The sequence below is a fragment of the Podarcis tiliguerta genome (assembly GCF_965153285.1).
Source record: "Podarcis tiliguerta genome assembly, chromosome: 2".
Lineage (NCBI taxonomy): Eukaryota > Metazoa > Chordata > Lepidosauria > Squamata > Lacertidae > Podarcis > Podarcis tiliguerta.
Window position 1 is genome coordinate 29,344,142 of NC_139535.1, and position 25,181 is coordinate 29,369,322.

At 41.5% G+C, this 25,181-nt stretch overlaps 1 protein-coding gene across 3 annotated transcripts; it reads right to left on the minus strand.

Moving 5' to 3' along the window:
- Window positions 1–5,000: 5,000 nt before the first annotated feature.
- On the minus strand, window positions 5,001–15,899 carry PROK2 (prokineticin 2). Of its 3 annotated transcripts, none has more exons than XR_014508418.1 (4): window positions 14,697–14,903; window positions 9,298–9,423; window positions 5,832–5,886; window positions 5,333–5,427 (listed from the first exon to the last, which is right to left on the minus strand). XR_014508418.1 is itself a non-coding variant. In XM_083428767.1 (4 exons), exons 1-4 carry the CDS (start codon window positions 15,413–15,415, stop codon window positions 5,378–5,380), a joined length of 327 nt encoding a protein of 108 aa, XP_083284893.1. In that variant the 5' UTR covers window positions 15,416–15,445; the 3' UTR covers window positions 5,333–5,377. The 3 variants fall into 3 exon arrangements, 2 of the variants coding, with proteins under 2 accessions (XP_083284894.1, XP_083284893.1); XM_083428767.1 differs by lacking the exon at window positions 14,697–14,903 and adding an exon at window positions 15,320–15,445; XM_083428768.1 differs by lacking the exons at window positions 5,832–5,886; window positions 14,697–14,903 and adding an exon at window positions 15,704–15,899 and having other exon boundaries at window positions 5,001–5,427.
- Window positions 15,900–25,181: the final 9,282 nt, after the last annotated feature.

Below are 25,181 nucleotides of genomic sequence, written 5' to 3' on the forward strand. Positions count from 1 at the left end.
TTGTGAACATGGTCTTGGCAGATGATGTCGCCTCCACTTTCTGGTCCCCCTTATCTGCACCTCTGTTATAGATTGCAACCTATGGCCAACAAATCCAGTATTGTCTATAGGCAGCAGCTGTTCAGGGTCTTTGGCTCAGGTTTTCCATCACCTGCTATCTGACAGCACTTTTAATTAGGGCAGGTTGGCCAAGGGGCCTCCAGGTAAATCAGGTTTGTTTCCCTTACTCCCTCTCAGACTGTGAGTAGGTGGGCATTGTTAAAATAGAAAAAAAGGAATGCAGAATAATGAAGTACTTGCTTCCATTAAAACAATGTTTCTGCCAATACATCCATGAAATGTAAATTGCTCCATAAAGAACGTCCTGTCACACCTCCTAAACAGATCACCTGCATACATCCATACAAAATATAGTCCCTGTGTGTGCTTTCATAGGTTGAAGTTGAACCTTTGCTTCTTGTCAACCCAGCCAGATAGGTGGGGTATTATTATTATTATTATTATTATTATTATTATTATTATTATTATTATTTATTACAAGCGAAACAACTTCTCAAAAACAGACACCGCTAGCTGCTGGCCTCTGTAGTTCATAAGAATCAGAATATAGAATATAAAATCTTCTCATGTCCTTTTCATTGTCCTGCCAATTTTTGTGATACTAACAACACCTCCTGGGAAACATGTTCCTTTTTGTCAAGGCCGCTTACTTTATACTAGAGACGTCTTGTTTAAAAGATAGTTTAAGTGAAGGTATTCTTGGCTGTTACTTCTGGGGTTTCCCCCCAAAGCACTCACCTGTGCAGCATGCACATATTTAAAAATGTGCATACAGTAGTACCTTGGGTTACATACGCTTCAGGTTACATAAGCTTCAGGTTACAGACTCTGCTAACCCAGAAATAGTGCTTCAGGTTAAGCACTTTGCTTCAGGATGAGAACAGCAGTAGGAGGCCCCATTAGCTAAAGTGGTGCTTCAGGTTAAGAACAGTTTCAGGTTAAGAACGGACCTCCGGAACGAATTAAGTACTTAACCTGAGGTACCACTGTATGTGTGTGTGTGCAAGAAAGCAAGCTACAGGCATTTGAATGTGGTCCTATTTGGAACAATATACACATCACTATGTCTTACTATGCTGAGACGGCTAATTAGTCAGCTGTCCCTTGATGAGGCACACTGGGGACGTATCCTACAATGAAGAATTCCATCTTTCTAGCCAAGCTGAGAGGATGATTGAATAGCCAAACCTGATTGTTATATACCTGCTGCTTCTGTAAGGACACACTCCGGTGAAAACATTGGTAAGCTAGAAAGGTATGTCAGCTGAGCATTTGTCACAGCAGGTGCAAGATTTAAAAGGAATTAATGGGGCCGCTTCCTATGTGCAACTTCATTCCGTCGAAGCCCCATTTTAAAGCTCATGTATGTGATAGGAAATAAACAAGGAAAGTTACCAAGACAAATGCCTTACATTATTCAGCCATCAAAGTTGCAAAAGATGGAAATTTAAAATAAACACTAACCCAGTTCACATTTGATAACTCTGGGGTTCTCAACATGGTGCCCATGGGCTCTACAGTGTCCTCAGTTACCCCCTTGGCTCCTTGCCAAGGGCCCTACCTAATCCACCTCTCCCATATGAGGGTTTGGGGCTTTTAGGGGGATGGTTCAGTTACAGAGTTCGCTTGGGTTTTCGGGCGGGAAAAAGTGCCTACTTTTTTGTCTGCTTTGGTTTTGGGGGAGATGTTCTGCCTGTTTTTGGAGGTGGGGTTTGACTGTGAAATTGGTTTTTGTGGGGCCCACAGCAGTTTCTTAGATTTCCAGATGTGTCACCAGGCAACAAAATGGTTGAGGACCGCTACGTAAACTATTTAGCTGCAAGGAGAAAAGGAAAATGTTTCAAAATGGCATTGTAGTATGAATCAAAACATCATGGCTTTAAAATGGGAAAATGCAGTCCACGTTCTTTCCAAGCATCCTATACAGTGGTACCTCGGGTTACAGATGCTTCAGGTTACAGACTCTGCTAACCCAGAAATAGTACCTCGGGTTAAGAACTTTGCTTCAAGATGAGAACAGAAATTGCGTGCTGGTGGCACGGTGGCAGCGGGAGGACCCATTAGCTAAAGTGGTACCTCAGGTTAAGAATGGTTTCAGGTTAAGAATGGACCTCCAGAACGAATTAAGTTCTTAACCCGAGGTACCACTGTATAATGAATATATGCCCACATTATGGACTGTGCTTGATTCATTAGCAAATCTCACTGCCACCCATTGTTTGAACGATTTACCTTGAGCTAGGGGCAGAGAGAAAAGCCTAGCTATTGTGTATCTTCTGCTAATGCTGGGCGTTACTCAAAAGGGACAAAGGCTAATACACCCTTGTGAAGGTAATGGAGGTGTAAAGATGTCATGGAAGAATTCTAATTAGTGGTGATTCCCCACACTGATGCATCTTTGAGCAGATTTCTAGACAGCAGATCTAGGTTTCCTAAAGTTATAGGAGAGCAAAGATTAGGATTGCAGCTTTGATGTTTTGTTGGCCCCAACTATAGAATTTAATGAAGATTGGGAGTTCTTCTTTCTTCTAGATCTGGCTCGCCATAAGTATATACTGCTGTAAAGGTTGTTTCATTATTATTTTTTAATGTTGTCTGGGTTTATGTTTTACGTGAACTTACATACGTGTGTGCAGCAAATGTATGTTTTTAATTGTGAGTCTGCAAATGTGTTTTCCACAGCTGAGGAGCCACACATGAAGCGGCCTCATTTTGTGATGCTGTTTTCTCATTTGCTCCTAATTAGCAGGGAGTTCTGGCAGCAAGGTCAATACATTCTTTTTGATACTTTCAGTTGATGAGTTCTATGGGTCAATGAAGACCTGATAGTCAAGTGCCAATGGCTGTGTGAAAAATAGCTTGCTGGTTAATGAAAGGCAGCTTTAGTTCTGACAAAATTTGATCCATGTGAAATAATGCACATGGCTAAACTCTTCTCATAGCTCCATGAATCGAAAACAAATTTATTGCTGTTCCACTTTAGAAGGTTTATTGTAGACTGGTGCTTCTGGGTTTCTTCACATAATATTGAAAACAACATACATCTCAGAAGCTGAAGAAAGACCTCACTGGGTTGCATTACATTATTACATAACTCTACACATTTTGGCGAGGGGAGGGGGAAGTTAAGCAGAGAACTAAATAAGGATCTACTAAATGGGTATATTTGGGGAACACATTTCCAGGGTGACTCATATAGACAATACATGGGAACATGAACAATTGATCTTGATGTGCTATAGCAAAATTACTTTGGGAGTGTTTCCTAATGGAAGAAAAAGCTATGGAGTGCAAGGTTATGAGTCGCCACCCAACACAACTATGGTTGGTTATCCTGCACAGCTTCTGGAATCATCAGTCTTTCTACTATACTTGGTCTAAAGCTGACTTCTGATACCCAAGGATTTTCAAACATTCTTTTATTAGAAATACACCGAAGATGCATGACATGTTGTGCTTCGTCTACCTTCAAAAATACTGGGATGAGAAGTCAGAGCCAAGTTGTGATGAATTTCCTACTCATCTCAGTCAGTTTATGCAGTCAGCAGAATCTAATGTTAAAACTTTTATGGACTTTTCTCACAACGAATGCAGTCCTACACAAAGAAAGGTATCTTGGAAAAGCTCAATCTAGACTTTTCTCATGTGTTTCTCACTCTACATACCAGTTTTGTTTTTCAAAGGAAGCATTTAAATATGCAGCCATCCACCAGCAGCATAACATGGTGTATAGCTCAGGGAATGCTGCTTCCCTTCATGGTTATGCTGATGGTATAAACTGGTCCTTACTGACATCAGCTAAAGAGAATGTGCTTGATGTGATTGGCCTTAGCTACTTAACACTGTGGACTCGGGAAAATAAATGCATGTCAATTGTCTAGATACACTTGGCACCAGCTTTCCACACATAGAATCGCTATGAATATAGGAAATGTATAATACTATACTGCAGTCCTATGCACATGAAGATAAGCCTCAATTCACTAAATGGGGCTTACTTCATAATAAACATGCATAGGATTACTTTGTTACTTTTTTGTGTGCGTTATATTTACCAAGGATAAGTAAAAAGAAAAGTAAGACTGAAGACAGCTTCTATGGCATTTTATAATTTTTCATGGAACACTGAATTGTATAGGAGGTTCTTATGTCAAATTTAATGGTAACGTTCACAGAAATCTTGAGTGATGCATACTTTCGTACATAAGTTCTCAATTTAGTGTTGATAGATAACAATAACTCACTGGAAAAAATCAAAGACCAGAGTGCAAAAGTAAATATATAATTTTAAATAAATAAATATACTGCCATTATTCTGATACAGAATTATTACATAGTGGTATTGTTATATTTACATAACAAGTCATGTACTTTAATTAAATAGACTTTTCCAATTTTTAAAAAATGTATAAAGTACACTTCAAATATCTGACAAGCTGCTAGTTTATGCCAAATAAAACGAAAATAATTCTTTCTCTTCTCATACTCAGAGTGTATTAATTTTAAACAGTATTTTTACTACTTAAATGCTTTGGTGCTGGTTGTCATTTTTAAATAACATAAAGAACACAGTTGAAGTGTTTAAAATAATGTTATTTCTAATCTAAAATAGTATAATTATTACAATAAATATGTACCTGGATTATCATAGTATAACAAATTGTCTTGTTCTTAGCCCTATATTGCAATGCAAAATACTTTAATTCAATCTTAGTAGATTCAGAAAAATCTTGAGCAAATTTATGTAAACTGACTTGGTAATTATGGGCATCCGTTTTCTAGATGGCTAACCTGATCATCCTTAAGCAGGCCAGATTTTAGGAGAGAGGAGCTATCTGTACTAATCCTTCAGTATAAGTCTGCACAGTTTGTGATCTAAGCCAAATGCAACACAGCAATGATGCATTGGGGCCTGCCAGTTTCTTCTTGTTACCTGTTTGTGTAGCCTCAGGTAGTCTGCCACACATGACTGATGTGCTATGTTTGAACTGGCAAGTCTCAAGTTGTACAGGTCTACTTCAGCACATATTAGCTTGTTAAGAATATGAAGAACTCCCTGAAATTGTCCAGCTGAAAACATCTTGGCTGCCATGAACTATGGTATCATAAAAATGATAATGGTTACAATGCAAGAAAGTATATTGGAAAATCTCCAGTGACAAATGACTTCATCACAATAACAAGTAAGGATCTTAATACACGGAATACAGTAATGGCACAGAATCCTTCCCCATGCTTTCGCTAGAAAAAGATATCTTCGTTTTTGAACTCCGGTAAACATTTGTATTTGCTAGGAGAAATCCAGACACAAGCCAAATTAGGTAGGCATGGACAGCTGTGATGAATTCTCTTCCCCCAAAATGGAATCTGAAAACAAATAGTTAATGTTAAAGAAATGAAGGCAAGAAGACAACTCAGCAGTAGGTGCCTGCCATTAACACTAAAGTTTCCACACTAGTATATTAAACTAGTTCAAAGGGATCCCCAAAAACATATCCCATCTTCCTTACAGGTGTACTGACCTGTCTTCCTCTCTTGGTGTTTATTCTTAACTATATAATGTGAAACTGATCCTCTGTGTACACAACCATCATTTCAAAAGAGCAGTAAGTCTGGTGTAGATTATTATGGTGTACCAATGGGAGTATCACTTTTGGCAAAGACCTAATCCAAAATTTTACAGCGTTGGTATTTGCTATCCCACATATGCTACCTTGCTTCAGATTGGGCCTTCCAATAGGATCATCCAACAACATATACCTATGTCGTACCTGTGGGAGAATAAATATTTCTAGTGCTTTCCTGGAAACAGCACTCAATATTTGCCTGTAAAAAAAGGAAATGGGTTCAACAGGAGCAGCATAGGACTTGTAATAGGGCATGAGACTTGTAAGATTGCACAGAGCCTCAAAAATCTTCTTACCTACCAGCTGCACAGGCAGGTTTCACTTTATTTTTGCCCAATGTTTCTGTTAAGCACCTCAGAATTTTTTTCTCAATGGCGCAGATAAATCTGTTCATCTTTAGAATACCTTGCTTTTACAAAATGGAACCAAATGGATTCCTTTCAGTCAGAAGTTTAGGAGTTGATTATGTGCAGATCAGTGCAATGCCACACTTTCAGCCAATGAGAAACACAAGTCAAAATCAAATTTTATTATGATGTAAGCAGGACAAATACATATGAAGACACTTGAGCTAACACTTCAAAAATTATTTCAGAATTACTCAGAATCTGCTTCATATTGATGAGACTGGGAAGGGAATGGAAGCAGGCAGTTGAACTGTATATGCAGTATATACAATTTATCTGTATATATAGTAGCCAAAATATTTTGCATGTGACAAAATAGGATGGTGCTATTTACTGCAGCGTACCCCTTCCCAATGCCTTATTATTGTTTCTCCTCTTGTACAACTGAGCTGGGAAGCAGTACAGTTTTGGAGGAGCGTATAACTGTAAATGCCAAAATCTATGCCTTGTCAGGTGTGTGAACTCCCTTACTCTCCTGTTCCTGTTTGCTTTGCTATAAACCTCTACAGTCTGTTTGATATCTGTGGCAGGGATAGGAGTAGCCAATGTGGTGCCCACAAAATGTTGTGGACTACAACTCTCATTATCTCTGACCACTGACAATGTTGTCTGAGGCTGACGGGAGTTGTAGTCCAACAATGTTTGAAGGGTGCCATGTTAGCTACATGGTTTACAAGTATGGTTTACCTACTTTTTGCTAAAAACCATGGGCTTGGAGGTATTATGCATTTCTTCAAATCATACACCCACAGCAAAATTTTCCTCTAAAAACAAAACTGTTGCCAATAATGCTGTTTCATAGTGTTACTGCAAATAATTGGTTGGGATTAATTATGTATCTAGTCCCATCAGAATAACACAATTCACTGGGGTCAACAAGACCTTTTTTTGTGTCAGATTTTCTTCTCAAAGACCAATGCATTTTGTTCTTGCATTACAGTATTATTGTCAAAGCATCAGGTTGTGTATTTTTTTCTTTATAAAATGTTGCACAAATAATATTTTATTCACCTTAATCGAAAGGAAAAAAATCTATAGAAGTGGTAGCAGGGCTAAATGAATTGCAACTCAATCTTATCTGAAAGACTAACATTTAATCTGTGTTCTGATTTAAGCAGTATGCCTTTACTGATCTCTGATCAGCTTATATCAGTTGGTGGTCCACTTTACAAGCTCTCCATGTGTGATTTAACAAAGGGCACTCAAGGCTAATCTAGTATGAAGACAAAATTGCCTTTCAATTTAGGCTTGTCCTTGCAGATCAAGTTTAAACTCAGTGGTGTGGTAGTGAGGGAAAATAGAAATTGAATATGTCTGCTTTGTACCTGACCAGCAGACAAATGGGGAATGTCAGTATTTTGACACTTTGAATGGTCTTCTGTAACCCCTATGGATAATATGAGCTTTTTTGCAAATAAATTGGATGATTTTGAGCTATTTCTGAGGAACATGGGCTGCAGTATTCTGGATATGACGTATGGCAGCCCTAGCTTCAAGGCTAAATTGCAAGGACTAATTTTACTGAACAGTAAATACTTTGAGAACCAGTGCTAGAAACAATACAAAACAAGACCAAGATTTTCAAGAATATGCAGTCAGTGACATTCTTCCCTGCTTCTTCTTTAACAGCAGACCAAGAAAAAAATGGGAAGAAAGGTCATGGCTCCACCCCTCATTGCATGGAATGAGCATGAATGTATTTAGGGAAGAAAAAGGATGGCAGTGCCTTCTTGCAGCTTTATGGACTATCCCGTCCATTGTCTGCCCAGATACAACAATATGAAGAAAAACCAATGATTTGTACATAGGGTACTAGCAAGCAACTGAGTGTCAGACTGTCAGTTTGGTCTTGCCAATGCTACTTAAAGGTTGAAGAGAGCTCCATTGTTAGGTTACAAGCTGAGACTGAGCTATATCCTTAACAAGAAAAAGCAATGGTAAGAGATACAACCATAAGCTATGAACCTTAATATTTTCAAAACATTTTGGACTATATTCTCAGACTCCTATCAAAAGGGGGGGGGGGCGGGGGGCGGCGGGCAGACCAGGCATAATTTCCAAAAGAAGAGGTGGTTCAAAATGCAGCAGCCAGATTACTGGCTGGAGTTCCATTTAGATCTCACATAACTGCTCTTTTAAAACAGCTGCACTGGTTGCCTGTTTGTTTCTGGGCCCAATTTAAGATGCTCATGTTAGTGTTTAAAGGGCTAAACAACACAGGCCCCAAATACCTGAACAGCAGTGCCAGCTCCTGGGGCTGAGCACTTTTGGCCTCCCTGAATATTTCTGGGGTGTTTGGCCACCTTGAATATTTTTGGGGTGTTCAAAAAGCATGAAGGCAAAGCATGGAGCCCAGCATAGTGTGGCTCCAGTGGCCAGCTCCTTCTTCTCCTGCCGCTGAGGGGAAGGAAGTTTGAAGCAACTTCCTGCAGGTGGCAGCACCAGGAGGTGGTGGAGGAGGAGCAACCGGCCATTGATGCCACGACTGCCATGTTCGGATCTGCCCCAGGCTCCTTCTGACTCCTGCTGTAAGGTTACCAGATGTCCCTGTTTCCCAGGGATAGTCCCCAGATTTACAGCTTTCTCAGCATTCACATGTATGTAGCGAACAATAAGTGCCCCCAGATTCATTGAAAAACATCTGGTAACCTTATCCTGACATCACATGTGCAATGCCCCACCCCAAATTGCCCTTGTGTACCCTTAAAATCTACCCTAGAGGGTTGAGGAGAGCTGCAGAGGAGATGAGAGAAAGGCACGTGATCAGAAGACTACTCAAAACAATGTTGGATTCCAACCTCTGGAAGGAAGCAATGAGGTACTTTGATTACCTGAACAATTTGCCTACTCAAATGATTAATAGCTCTGGAAATCAGCAGGGTTTGAATGATCACTTATAAGAAACAAAAGTATAAGGATAGTTTTAAGATGCTTATATTCTGTAATGTGAAAGAAAAGCATTGGACTTTATTTTTTTTACCTTAAGACCTCTTACAGAATAACACTGACAGTAATATATTTATTTGCGTATGTTCTTATGATGCTGTTTCCATAAAAAGAAAACTTCCTCTGTAAAGTATATGTTCTTGCACTTTTGCAATGGATAATATTTTATGCAATTTGACTCACAACAAAATATATTCATATTTCCTTCTACCCTGTCAGTTACGGTATCACACAAGGTACCAGAAAAAAATACTAACTTTATGACTCAAAGGATGACAGTCTTCTCCCAAGGTTCCCATTGGTGTGCACATCCGCAGGCTCCGAATCCAGAGGCTAACAGCACAACACATGCCTCCACCACACTGTAGATCTCTGTCACAAGCCTTAAACATAATAAACAGACACACAGTATTAGATAAGTAAAATTACTAAAAACAAACTGGACTACTACCCCATTATCTTATTGTACATCTAAAAGCCTATATTTTCAAGAGGCTTTGCTAACACAAGGAAATTGTGGGGTTCGGGATTCACATGGTCATATAGCCCATTAGAAGCTGAAGCAAGTTTGTTTGTTTCTTTAAATTAAAAATCCTTAGATTTAGTAATTGGAAATCTTTTAATCTTAACAGGTGGAACCTACATATCAAATGTCACATGCTGTTTTTCCTCCAACCACCATCGTCAGTTCAAGTAAAGATAACCCGGGGTGTGGATCCATCAGCTAAAGTCAGCCACAAAGGCCCCACTGAAACCAGTGGGGATTATTTAGTCGGATCCAGGCCACTAAATTATTTTATACCATGAATGGTGCCAGACAGAATGAGATGATGGGTTAAATGATTATTTGTTGCCAAAAGAAACATGCGTAGCAAGAGGTTCTATATTAGCTTTTATGCCACAGAATAGCAGAGCAAATATTTGGGATATTTAACAATACAAATGTCTCAATGTTCAGGCAGAGGTAAGATCTGTCTCCATCAGATGCCTACAATCACTTCTGAAACACAAAAACAATATTAATCTGGTCCAACAAAAGCAGAAGCCCTCTTTTCTTTCTATTAGAATACTTTTAATGTTTTGATTTATTTATAGCAGGCATAACTCTGTGGCTAAAAATGGAACAAGTCATTGGAGCTTGTTTCTCTGGATATTAACTGAAGCTCTTCTAAATCAAGCTTGCTCACGCAAGTATATAGTGGTTTACTCATGCAAGTATATAGTGGTTTACAAAAATCTAAGAATGCTACGAACAAAATTACACAAAACCACAAGAAATTTAAGAAAATAAATTACAACTTCCATAAAAACAACATGTGCAACACTATCCCAGTCATTCCTGTTCAGAAGTACCATTGAATTTAATGGATTTCACTCTCATGTAAGTGACAATAGGATTGCAGCCTAAAGCTTTTCTGTTATTGATTGTCTATCTTATAATTTCTGGTAAAAGTCGATTTGAAAAGAAGATTCTTAGAGTATTTATTCATTTGTGACACACATAGGCCACAATTTATCAGGGAATAATCTGAGGCATTCATGCTGACCATAGTTATACTAAATACCATGACATGTCAGCTATAAAAGACTGGCAGGCATCAAATGTTAAATATATTGAACATCCTATCCCAAAATATTTGGTTAACACTTTATATAAAAATTTATTCAGGAGAACCTTCAGACAAAATGAGGATTCATTCAAGCTCTAAAGTATCCTGCGTGTTCATTTCCCACCCTTGCCTCTTCCATACTGAACAGGCCAAAACTCCTTGCCCATCAAGTCAGTTTCCTTTTAATTTGTAAATAAAAAGTCTTTGTACTGTTTTATTATGTTAAAATCAGCAGGAATCCTAGACTGGTAGAATGAATGGTTGCTTAAGGACTGGTGATTTAATGCCTGTTAGACAAATCCATGCTAATGTGTGGCAGGTGAGTTGTAGTATACTACTCCTGTGCTGCTTGATTACAGACACCTTGTTCTCCTCAGAGGTCACTTTCCCTGGACAAATCCTCATACATAGTTGTGCATGAGCAGCCAGTTTCTGTATACAAAGATCCGTGAAGTTGGAGAGCATGACAACGAAACCAAAAAGGAGAACGTGATATTGCTAGCCACCTACAGATACCACGTGCCACCTAAAACCACCATAAGAATGAACTTCGGAGTCTTAAAAGGGCCAGCACTTCTTCTGCATCCCACAGCTTCCCTCCAAGTGTTCTTCCTGTACTGCAGGATCAGTTAAGTGCAGTGATAGGCATCAGGTTCTTCAGGGAAGGCACTTGTGAGGGTCCTGACTTGAGTCCTACAGCTATGGGAGTTCCTTCTGTGGGTTTCTGACAGGTGCCATGGCCTTCTGAAAATGAGAAGGAAGCTTGGAACCCTCAACTCGGCTCCTTAGCTGATGCATCTGCGGCCTCCAGCTCTGTATCTGGAGTGCTGATGAACTCCGTGGTCATGACAATAGCATGAAAGTACTACAGCTGAGACAAGGCACCTGCTTCTGTATCTGTAAGATGCTGACAGGCTGAGTATAGACTGTCTATATTTTTTATCTTATATTATTTTAAAATAAAAAACAACTTCATAGTAGAAACTTCACTTGAAAACAAAGGTGATGAGTCAGCTAAGACTGGACCAAAGGTAAAGGGACCCCTGACCATTAGGTCCAGTTGTGGCCGACTCTGGGGTTGTGGCGCTCATCTCGCTTTATTGGCCAAGGGAGCCGGCGTACAGCTTCCGGGTCATGTGGCCAGCATGACTAAGCCGCTTCTGGCGAACCAGAGCAGTGCAAGGAAACGCCGTTTACCTTCCCGCTGGAGCGGTACCTATTTATCTACTTGCACTTTTGTGCTTTCAAACTGCTAGGTTGGCAGGAGCAGGGACTGAGCAACGGGAGCTCACCCCGTCAAGGTGATTCGAATCGCCGACCTTCTTATTGGCAAGCCCTAGGCTCTGTGGTTTAACCCACAGCGCCACCCGTGTCCCCAAGATTGGACTAAGATCAGTTTAATGCCAAAGTGGATTTGAAAATGCCCTAAGTGCAGATGTGGGGAACCGTTGGCTCTTTACATGATGAGGAACTACAATTCCGATCAGCCACAGCAAACATGTCCAATGGTTAGCAATGGTGCATGTTGGAGGTCAGCTACATCTGAAGGACCAAAGGTTTCCCACACCCGCCTTAGTGAAATCATGGAATACATTCTGGCTTTAATTCTAACCCCATTTACCTGGCAGCAAATCCCACTGAATTTAGTTGGTCATGTTTCTGAGAAGACATGGTTAGGACTGCACTGCAAAAATAACTTTGCTTTTATTTCATTTCAAATACTTGGACTGTGAAGCTCTATAAGATTCTGCTGAGCAATGGCATCATAAATAAGCAGATTCACAGGAAAGTGTTTATGAACAGATAATGGCTCTGAGGGAAACATTACTGTCCACTGAAACAAATGCTCACTTTAGAATATTTCATTATGGATATAATTATACTCTACTCTACTGCATAAATATTATGTAATTTTAATAAGAAAATTGATATCAGAGCACATATTTACATAATAGATGGTAGCTTAAAAAAACTGGTTGTATGGTAATATTCAAAGTCATTACTACAATTTTATTTTGAATTCAGAGATGAGGCACAAGGTTATGTTAGTTTACATGTCAATAGGGAAGGAAATGCAAAACCAATTCCTAAGATATGTATAAAATATTAATTGCTAAATACTGAAATATTAACTGGATTTTAGCTGGTATCATTCTATTTTCATATTTTAATGTTTCATATATATTCTTAACATTGTAGAAATTTCAGTTCTATTCACTAGTTCATTTTGTAGGGAAGAGTTAAATCCTAGATACGTTCCTATGTGTGCAAGAATTGCTGCACTTTTACTTTATTTTTTGTTTTTTTAAAAACACTCAATATAAACTACCAGACAGAGCTCTTCACTGTAGATTGCTGCCACAGAAATTCTCTGCTTTCAGATAGAGACCAGGCGGGTAATTTGAAAAGGCTAAAAGCAGTAGATGAAAAGTCCTTTTTTTGACCTTGTCACTTTTTCATCTTGCTCTTTCTACTTAGTCCAGGCAGGGCTTTTATTCAGCCAGAACTTGGCAGAACTCATTTCTAGCACCTCTCAGTTGGCTACCAGCACCTCTCAGGTGGATGCCATTGCCATTTTAAGAGGAGGTTGGCATTCATGGTGGGTTCTGGCATCTCTTTTTCTAGAAGAATAGCTCTAACTCCAGGTGTCTCTTCCTTTCCTAGGATGCCTTGGGTAGGTTGCTCTGTTTACTTTCTCCCCTCCCTCAGTCTCAAGGCCACTGAGGAGCCTCCTCACACATCTTAAGATGTTCTCAGAGGTCTGGTCCCTACACACCTCCTCTCAGGATAATTCCCAGGGTGTGGAGGGCTTATGCTACCTAAGTGCTTCGAGTTGAAGGACAAGAAGGTAAGCTTCAAATAATTTCATTATGAAAAATAACAGATTTAAAAGAGGGGCTTTCTTTGGAATTTATTTATTTATTTACCCCTGAAGTACCAGTGTCTCTAAGCAGCATGTAGGCTGCAGGCTGAATGAGTAAGCATTAAGAACATGATAGGTGCAGAAATCAGCATATCTGTATTGACTGCCCTCAAGCATTAAGCAGATTGTGTATATTTAACAGGGAGAAAGAAAAGAGATTTATCCCAAACACAAATATTACTCTAAATTACAGTTGTTCCTTTTATTATTTCATTAATACAAATGGAGAAGTCAGGGGGACCTGACTTCTAGGATACAATTCAGTTTCTTGTCAAATTATTCCTGCACACGCTGCTGTCATATGCAAGATTCGCTCTCTGCTTCTACCACTGGATTACCTCGTTCACAAGCCAGCATAGGCTGGATCATATGCCACCCGAATATAGAAGTGGTTATTTAGCTAATTTCTTTGAAATTGTATTTACACCTGTAAAAATAAAGTATCATGCAATGGTAAAATAAAATAGAAAGTATTAGAGGAACTGGACATGAGGTTGTTCCTGTACTCCTTTACTGAGTTCCAGCCAAGTGCCAAATTGCAGAGGAGAATAAAAATGCCACATTAAGCGCCTTTGAAGAGACCCGCTATTAAGTGTAGTATTTTGTACTGAATGAAGGAATCTGTGCAGCATTTAGTTTAAGAGCCTAATTTCCTTCATGGTGCTAGAAATCTATCAGCACTGCCAGTAGTATGTCATATAAGTCTTGCAACTTGTTAGCTTCCATCCTGCCCCTCCTGCTCCTCTCTTTCCTTCTGTCACCCGGACCTTAACAGTGAGCACCTAAGTAAACAATGGAATAAAACTGCAGGAGGAAAACAGATTCAACAAAACAGGTTCAAGATCAAAGGCACAATGGATCCAATCTAAAGCAGGAGGAAAATAGAGCAGTTAAAGTAGAGAGTCAAGACAATTGTTAAATAAAGCAGTTTTTAAAAATGCGATTAGAGAACTTCGGTCAATAACAACACTTTGTAAGGATTAGCCAAGCCCTTAGCAGAGGAATAAGTAGGGAAATTCTTAAAAAGCTAAAAGTATTGCAACCGATCCACCCTCCAGCCACAGAAAAATGTGGCTATTATAAAATCACTTTGATTTCAAAGTCTTTCTGTAAGCTGAAATACCTGGTTGGAGCTTTTAAGAGAAAATGAACCTTTCAAAGTGTTGCTCAGGCTCTTGTTGTCGTCCTTCCCCACAATCGATTATATAAAAAGTTTCTTGGCAAGACAACAGGGAGCTGCGAATCGTTTAAAACGCCTCTTTGAAAGGGGGAGAGGGGTGGACGTAGGTGAGAATCTCTCCCGGACTCTGGAGCTGAGTGAACATCTCCCCTGCCTTGAGAAATTAAATGTGACAGAGGAAGGAAGATTCTGAGGAACTCAGCACAGGAGTATCGAATCCAGGGGAAAAAACCGCTTCTCCACATTGCCTCAACTTCCCAACTGAGCGCAGCTGGGGGAAGCTTTTGGAGTTACAGGTTGCGACGGCGCAAGGGCAGCTGGCTCCCAACTCCCGCCCAGGGACAACCCCAGCCTTAAATTAGACAACAAGCCAGTTAAAGCAGATAGTCAGTGCGGGAGGCGACTCAAGTGCGGGAGGCGACTGTCATGAGCGCGCCTTTGTCTCCCGTCCCAACCCTCTTTCCCCAGAATAGCCACAATCCTCCAGGGGACAAGCTCCAGCCACCCCACAACAGCCGGATACCGCCAGGCACGCACACAAAGCCTCAGGATCAGGCACGCCTCACCCCATAAACTTCAGCAACTCGTTTCAGGCGAACGCCTCCCCAAAAGCGCGCCTCGTCGGTCCACAGAAAACCCCCCACAGCACACTTAAAAGCCATTCTTGCCTCTCGCACTCGAAAGCACTCGCCTACCCGCCACCCCGTCTCGGCTGGTGCTGCTGCTTTCAGCCAATCCCGGATTTCCCGCCAAAATAGCCACCAGGCTCAGACGGCAGAAAGGGCGCACAGGCGCGCACTTGTCTCGCCTGCTCCAGCCCTCGGGGTTAACTCGTGTCTCGCCATTCCTTCCTTTCTCGTGCAAGGTGTCACCCCCAGCCACCCCTCCACTCCCTTTGCCAAGTCTATTTGGTGGCGATAATCCCTCGCCCCAGAGGCTGCCCCTCTCACCCCAGTGATAACTGCAGAATCCCCCGTGGAGAGCAGCAGGAAGAGGAGCGGGACGCAGCTCAGGCTCCTCATGGCTCCCTCTGTTCTCTCTCCCCGGGGCTGCGTGTGCGGCTCTCCGCGCGCTTAAGCCTCGCTCAGGGCTCCCCTCAGGGCAGCAGCAACCGTGAGGAGGAGGAGGAGTGGAGCCGGGGCCGCTCCAGCCCGTTATAAAGCTTAGGGCTGCCATTCAAAAGCGGGATGAGTCACTCACCCACCTACCCAGCAACGCTGCCGTCGGGGGAGAGGGACGGGGGGGGGCACGCGCAGGAGCAGCCACATAAACGCACAACACAAAACAAGCGCGCACCTCCTCCCCTCACGCTCTCAAGAAGTAGTTGCGCGGCGATTCCCTCGCGCAGAAAAGTGCACAGATACGAGGAAGGGGGGCGCTCCAGGCTGGGTTGCGTTCATTTGCCACACATGGGTGGGGTGGGCAATAGGTTTGTCAGCTTTATATACTTGCCTTGAGAAGGGCAAATGGGCGGGGGTGGGGAAGCAGGCAAGGCCATCATGGGGATGCTGAGGAAATAAAACTTGCAAGAAGAGCACTGATTCCACAGTAAACACGCGTCTGGAAGCAAGAGCCGATGCAGTCCTACCAAAGAAACCCAAGTAGATGTACGTTCTAACATGGAAATATATGCACACAGGCAGTGCCAGATTTACGTCTAAGCTAAACAAGCTATAGCTTAGGGCCCCACACCCTTGGGGCCCCCAAAAAATTAAAGGAAAAAAACCACTGGATGTACATTTCCAAAATATAAGATAAAAAAACAAATAAAATAAAACCTACATAAAGCAACATTGTTTTGTGTTGTGTAGGCTCCTATGATGTACATACTTTTTTATGTGAAATGGATTTAGATACCTATTAGGCCCGTAAATCACCATATACAGTAGCATATATTCAACACAATAACAGTGACAATTTGTTGTTGACAAAGGACAGCTGGACAAATAAATAAAGGGCCCCATTACAAATGGCGGAGGCACTGGGGGCAGAGAGCAGGTGGGAGCATGGCTGGCGCACATCCCAGGGGCGTGGTACGTGTCCCAGGGGTGTGGCGCATGTCCTGGGGGTGTGGCACCCAGTGCATGGGTGGGCAGCTGTGATGGCATCCCACCAGGATTGTGGTGCTGGGGACAGTGCGATCCCGCTGACCCCCTCTTCCTCCGCCAGTGCCCATTACCTTCAGTAGCTTAGGGCCTCATCAAACCTAAATCCAGCCCTGCACACAGGTGCAAACACACTCATGACAGATTGTGTCCCCAAAGAGACACAGTAACAAAGTATCCACCAAAGCACAGGCTGCCATAGGCAGGTTGCAAGAGAAACACAAAAGGACAAATGAATGGAAGAGTCAGGTATCCACACATACACTTGTGCAGCGTACCCAGAAAGATACACACACTGGAACACAACAGGGTGATGCTATTGGGTTTGGGTGTAGGAGAGGCAATTTCAAATCCCCTCCCAAGCTGTGAGACTTTCTGGAGTATAACAGAAGGAGCATCTCCACTCCCATTGTTAAGCTCAGACACTTCTGGTGGTTCCCTTACTGTGAGAAGTGAAGTTACAGGGAACCTGGCAGAGGGCCTTCTCGGTAGTGGCGCCTGCCCTGTGGAACACCCATCAGATGTCAAACTGATAAACAACTATCTGAAGGCAGCCCTGCATAGGGAAGTTTTGTAATGTTTGATGTTGTATGGTATTTTTATATTTTTTGGAAGCCTCTCAGAACTGCCCAGTCAGATAGGTGGCATATAAATAATAAAATGATTATTTCCAAACTTGTATTTCAGTGTACTGGTTGTGTGGCTGAATGAGCTTGACTGTGGACACAGTTTGAGTTTACTGTGGAAAACCCGTCTATAAATAAACTACAGTGGTACCTCGGGTTAAGTACTTAATTCGTTCCTGAAGTCCGTTCTTAACCTGAAACTGTTCTTAACCTGAAGCACCACTTTAGCTAATGGGGCCTCCTGCTGCTGTTGTGCCACCAGAGCATGATTTCTGTTCTTATCCTGAAGCACTATTTTTGGGTTAGCGGACTGTGTAACCTGAAGTGTATGTAACCTGAAGCGTATGTAACCCGAGGTACCACTGTACTTTGTGGTGAAAAGTATCAAAATGACATATCCAAGGATTTTCACACACAGGATATGCTTCTGAGATGATACCACACAACTAAGTTTTGTAACACATACCTCATCCCTGTTCACTACTCATTTGTCAATCCCTGACCTTTCTGGACCTGAGTAATGTGCATTTTAAACTTTCTAGGCCAGGGATTGGGAAGGTTTACCTTGCCTGGGCTGGTTCACTCCTGCGGAGATCGCTCCATGGGCCGGATCGTGTCTGCACAGACACGATTTCCGGCATATGCATCTGCGCAGATACAATTTCTGGTGCCGCAGAAGCGAGTCCCCACTCCGTGCTGCGCTGGTTTAGCTCAGTGTGCGGGGACTCACTGAGCAGGCGGCTCGGTTCAGGGGCGGCTCGTGGGCCATTTAAACGATCCCTGTGGGCTGCTTGTGGCCCATGGGCTGCAGGTTGCCGACCCGTGTTCTAGGCAGACAGTTCAATCTACTTAACCTTTTTTACTCCATCTCTGTCATACACTCGCCGTTTTTTCCTTTAAGATTATTTCAAATTTTGATTTTGCAAAGTTGAAGGTAAACTTGATTTTTAAAGTAACCTAATTGTTCATACAAATTAACTTTAAAGGTCTCTGAGTGAAACATTTAACTATCTTGAGTATGAAATCTGTTTTTTGTTCATTTCTAGCCAGAAATTGTCAAACTTGTTGGCTGGGCTATCCCATTTAAGGGGAGCATTTTGACATCATTTTCATTACAAAAATAGCTATATATAGTATTTATAATTTGGCCATAAACAAACAATCCATTCATGGAGGTCATTTCAAAGCAAGGAAATAAAGGTATCTAGATAAACAATTCGTGAAAATCTACATAAACTCACTGAAACCATCAGCTTTCAATACTCGCTGAAAATCTTAATCTTTAACTTTATTCAGAACATTGATAACAGCCACAATCTAGGCAAAACTCAGCAATTTTAAGCACAATTGAGAATATAAGAATATCCTTATATGTATATCCTTATGTCTCTCTCACAGAAATTAAATCTAAATGGAAAAATCTCTCTTTAGGATTAATTTTTTTTTGGAAACCAAAACATATTGTCCATTGTTGGTTTTTAACAGAACAACAGAAATGAAACTAAACTCAAAGATACAATTGTCCCATATAATATCACTCAAACTTTCTATTTTTTAAAAAATTATTTCTACAATTAAATTTCAGTTTATAAACATAAGCTATTCCAGACTCTCAAGCCGAAAGCAGAATATTATATAGTGAAACAAGCATGGAATTTTCCTGCAAGTATTTTTGCATTTCACTGCAAATTTCTTTGGTCAAGATCTAGAAGTAGTAGGGCAGTCTATGCGAATCGCTTTTCAAGATGAGAGTGGTCATGAATGGCAAAGCATGACATCTCTGAAATGAAGATGAATTCCTGGGGGAAACTGGAGCAAAAGGACAATTGCATGACTCTGACATTCAGTCCCTGCCATCTTGAGATAGATCTAAAATGGGGCCATGGGCTTGATTGCCCATTGTAAAATGCCCTGTGGCAGACTTGCTTGAAAGTATAAATGTCAATTTGTTTTTTTAAAAAAATAAAAAAAATAAGTGCATACCAAAGTTGCATGTGTTCTTGAACAAAACATAGTTTGAAAATAAAATTTAAATTAAACTTTATTGCTTTTGTGGTTGTTGTTGTTTAGTAGTTTAGTCGTGTCCGACTCTTCATGACCCCATGGACCAGAGCACGCCAGGCACTCCTGTCTTCCACTGCTTCCCGCAGTTTGGTCAAACTCATGTTTGTAGCTTTGAGAACACTGTCCAACCATCTCGTCTTCTGCCGTCCCCTTCTCCTTGTGCCCTCAATCTTTCCCAGCATCAGGGTCTTTTCCAGGGAGTCTTCTCTTCTCATGAGGTGGCCAAAGTATTCAGCTTCAGGATCTGTCCTTCCAGTGAGCTTTTAGATTCAGTAATTCCTCTTCTTTCATTGAGTGTGGGGCCAGACCTATAAGCTGCTTGCGTGGTCACTGGCAAAAGTGAGCTTATTCCCTCCTTTGGGATTCTAGATTAGATTGAGCAGGACTGGGGTGCCAACTTGAATAAAATATTGGGGAGGAGGGGAGTAAGCTCTACCCTGCATAATCGATCACAGGACACGGTGCATGCACACCATTTAAATGGCAATTCCCAGCAACTTTGTGGAGTCCTGCTCTCTCAAATATTTGATTGAGGGGAGTGAAGAGACCTTGGCACCAGGAGTCGGCTCCTATGAGGAGGACTCAAATGCACACATTCTCCACTTAGGTTAACAATAATGTGTGAAGCAGTCCCAACAATATTAATAATATAGATATATAAAGATAAAAACAGGGAGAGGTGAGAGAGCCCTTTGAAATGGCATCTGATGAAATGACCTTGAGTCCACAAAAGCATAGGAATAATAAATGTGTTAGTCTTTCAGGTGACAGAAGATCCTGACTGCTTTTGCTGCAAAAGTAACCGTGAACTAGAAAATTTGAAACTGTCTTAGTCGTACAGAATATTTCCCTTGTAAATGGCCATCTCTTGTTTCTGGCACGCACTTCCATCCATTAATTGAAAACTCCCAGACTTTCGAAAGGAATCTACTCCAACCCACTGCTGATCCAGGAAATAGTATAGCATTCCTCAAATGTTAAGCCTCTACTTAAAAACCTCAACTGTAAAACCTTAATGAAGGACAGCCCACCACCTTCTGAGGCAGGGGTGTAGTGTAGTGTGTGGGGGTGGGGACTGCTGGGGCATCATGAGCCCTTTGATTCCAGCCTCTCCCCCTAGGGGCTGGGATCAACATGAGGGCAACATGAGGAGGACACAATAGCCATGCGCCCTTTGATCCCAGCCCCTCAGATCAAAGGGTACATGGCCGTTGTGTCCTTCTCATGTTGCCCTAACTGGATCCCAACCTCACAAAGTGGGGCTGGCTCAGGGAGAGCTGTGTGACAAGGACGTGGGTTGATGACTCTGGGACACGCAGTTTAAGGCGATTCTCTAAACGACAAAGTAGGACAGAATGAAGTCAAATAATTTAGTGATTCACAAGTGGATGATTAATTTCTTAGACCCATTTCTGGCCACCCATTCCTGCACTGAGATGCAGTTGTAGGCCTTAGGTTCCCATGGCTGTTCTCCTGCTGCTGGACCAGTACCAAGTATATCACTGTTTCTACTGCCCCACCCATTCTCTGCAATCTCCTCTGTACCATATCTGAATCTCTTCAAAGTACTCCCCTTCAGAACTACAGTCGTTCCTGGGAAGTCAAACGCCTTGTGAGAGGAACATTTTGGCTCCCAAACGCCGCAAGCCCAGAAGTGATTGTTCTGGTTTGCGAACATTCTTTGGAACCTGAACTTCCATCACGGCTTCAGCAGCTTCCGAGTGGCTGCAGGAGCTTCCTGCAGCCAATCAGAAGCCAGACCTTGGTTCCTGAACATTTTGGAAGTTGAATGGACTTCCAGAACGGATTCCATTCCACTTCTGAGGTATGACTGTGTCTCCTAATCTCCTCAGACCAACCCTCAGTTCTCTACAGTAGCTCAAAAGGAGATTGTGTTCTATGCCTGGGGGTAGCCAGGATTTTTGTTGGGGGGGGAGGAGTTTTTTTAGGGGGGACAGAACCTATGTGATTGGTCAGTTAGTTAAGTATTTCTATTGTTTTACTTGATCTAGGGGTGGAGCAGCTGCCCATGATTCCATGTATCCCACAGGGGGCAACACTGCATGAAGTTACATTAAACTGGAATGGTGTCTTCAAGATGATTTCTAGCATTCAGCGTATTTGATGTGTTGTTGTTGTTTAGTCATTTAGTCATGTCCGACTCTTCGTGACCCCATGGACCAGAGCACACCAGGCACTCCTGTCTTCCACTGCCTCCCGTAGTTTGGTCAAACTCCTGCTGGTAGCTTCAAGAACACAGTCCAACCATCTCATCCTCTGTTGTCCCCTTCTCCTTGTGCCCTCCATCTTTCCCAACATCAGGGTGTTTCCCAGGGAGTCCTCTCTTCTCATGAGGTGGCCAAAGTATTGGAGCCTCAGCTTCACGATCTGTCCTTCCAGTGAGCACTCAGGGCTGATTTCCTTAAGAATGGATAGGTTTGATCTTCTTGCAGTCCATGGGACTCTCAAGAGTCTCCTCCAACACTCTAATTCAAAAGCATCAATTCTTCGGCGATCAGTCTTCTTTATCGTCCAGCTCTCACTTCCATACATCACTACTGGGAAAACCATAGCTTTAACTATACAGACCTTTGTTGGCAAGATGATGTCTCTGCTTTTTAAGATGCTGTCTAGGTTTGTCATTGCTTTTCTCCCAAGAAGCAGGTGTCTTTTAATTTCGTGACTGCTGTCACCATCTGCAGTGATCATGGAGCCCAAGAAAGTAAAATCTCTCACTGCCTCCATTTCTTCCCCTTCTATTTGCCAGGAGGTGATGGGACCAGTGGCCATGATCTTGGTTTTTTTGATGTTGAGCTTCTGACCATATTTTGCGCTTTCCTCTTTCACCCTCATTAAAGGGTTCTTTAATTCCTCCTCACTTTCTGCCATCAAGGTTGTGTCATCTGCATATCTGAGGTTGTTGATATTTATTCCGGCAATCTTAATTCCGGTTTGGGATTCATCCAGCCCAGCCTTTCGCAGTATTTGATGTACTTGAGGTTTTAAAATATGCCTCATAAATATATTTGGCTAGGATCCTTCTGTAACCTTCTAAGGTTTTCCCACCTTGTTGGTAAAAGCCAGAAATTCATGTGGGGTAGATTTTTTCTCCCTGGGAAAAATAAATATTAGAAACTGAAGTACTATCCTAAATAATAGTGCTTTTACATGTAAAACAAAAAAGATATGGATAGCTTTTAAACCCTCAGCTTCTTTCATATGAATGTGACTATTTTTAGCTTTTCTGTACAGCTGGTTGCTCGATATACATTAAAAATCCACCCTAACTTTCAATTTTATTGAAAGTTAATTGTGTGTGAGTAGGCAGTTAAAAAATAATTGGCCTATTCAAGTGGTAATGCACAACAATGGTTATAGATTATTGAAGAACAGTTATATGAGTACATCAGCTTGCTAAAGGGATAGTTTTCTTACAAAAGAAATGACTAAGTGCATTTGCTAACTATATTTATGAAGCTTTTTTCTTCTTCTTGCTTATTAAGTGAAGATTTAATTTGTTTTCCAGGTCATTAAAAAGGATAGGCTTAAATTTGGTTGATCTATACCAGGCTGCAATCAGTGGGAATAATACTTTCCTAAACCAGCTCCCTAAAATAGAACATTAGTGGCTGAGCAACATGAGTCCCTTGGTTTGGGCCTAGACTTGGGCTCTGCCCTGCACCACAGAGAACTAGCAGGCTTCTTACTGACCACTGCATGATTAGCGATAGCTCAACAATGGAAGAACCCGACTAAAATACCTCTGAACCCATGAGAAAATAATATATGGGCTACAACGATTGAGCATCTCACCAGATATAAGAAGACAATTAAAGGCATAACGAATAGAGACACCTTCCAAGAAACATGGACCCCTTTCTTGAACTATGCTAATGACCAAAATCAAGACCTTGTTATACCAACCACTCAATATTCTCAGTTGAAAGGTTACATTAAGTAATATGTTTGAACATTGAATGTGCAAGTTGATGTCTAAAGTCAATGAAAAGAACAAACACCGTTAGATGTACTGCTGGATAAGTGTTTAATGGTTCTTGTCTTTGCTTTTGTATTTGTATAAAAATTGGTTTAAAAAGAGATATACCACAAGGCAGCTGAGGTTTAGGATCAGAGTTTTCACTTCTGTTAGCATGTTGATTACAGGAAATATAAGAAACATGATACTAGCATTACCAGTGTATAGCATCTTCAATATTCACTGAGAACTGCCTCAGACTTTTACATTGATGACATCGTTGCCATCCACATGGGCACACTGGTGTACTTTTTGTGTAGGAAGCCATTTATGTGTAACAACTCCCATATGGGTTGATTGATTTTGATGACACCATTAAAACTTTTTCTTGGCATTGTTAAAATTAGTTTGAACCAAAGGAAAACCATTTCACACGCAGATGGCTTCCCATTTAGTTATCCTTCTCAATAGCAACTATGGTAGCCAACAGTATAACTTGTGAAGGGGCCCTAATGGGGTGGAGATAGCTGACTGAATCATTACTTGTCTCTTTCGTCAAACCTTTTGCAGTTTTGCAAGCAACAGAACTCTCTGTATGTATACCATAACCTTCTTCTCATAGAAATAATAACAGTTACTATGAAGAAGCAAGGGACGTGGGTGGCGCTGTGGGTTAAACCACAGAGCCTAGGACTTGCTGATCAGAAGATTGGTGGTTTGAATCCCTGCGACGGGGTGAGCTCCCGTTGCTCAGTCCCTGCTCCTGCCAACCTGGCAATTCGAAAGCACGTCAAAGTAAATAGGTACCGCTCCGGCGGGAAGGTAAATGGTGTTTCCATGTGCTGCTCCGGTTTGCCAGAAGCAGCTTAGTCATGCTGGCCACATGACCCGGAAGCTGTACGCCGGCTCCCTCGGCCAATAAAGCGAGATGAGCACCGCAACCCCAGAGTTGGTCACGACTGGACCTAATGGTCAGGGGTTCCTTTACCTTTACTATGAAGAAAAGTAATCTCCATTTGTAATCTCTGCTGTAGTTTAAGAAAGACCTTGTTGTGTCTTGATGCCTGCAATGATAATTAGCGATGAACAAAATATTGCAAGCCATTCTCTAATTCAGATAAAGGTATTAAAGAAGAAAAACTTCAAAGCCTCATGAAAATGAGAATAGGAAAAAGTTTTGCAGAAGGACTGTGATTAGAGTTTCTTGATTTTTTCTTTACCTTTGAAGTAGCTATGGGGACAGAGCTTGATATTAACTGGGATGACAGTTCTGGTGTGTGTGTGTGTTCACCCCCTTCCCCCCAATTTTCACATATTAATTGTCCCTCTACAGCTGCTAACGGCTTGCACTGGTGCCATCTATGAAACTTAAAAAAAGAAAGAAAAATGTTGGGGAATCCAATCATTGCACTCTAGTGTTGTGTATAGTTAGGTTTTAAGTGGTTTCGTTTTATTGTAATTTTCCTTTGCAGCTGTAAATGACCATGAGCTTTCCCATCAACTTGTGTTCATTTTAAAACAAAGCCACAATCAAAGAACTACAATAAAGCCTTTTCTCTCTCCTCACCGAAAATAAATTGGAACATATCCTCACCTTTTCTTTGTATGCACCAGTTGATCAAGGCTAGAGTAGAAAAAATACTAACATTCCAGCAAG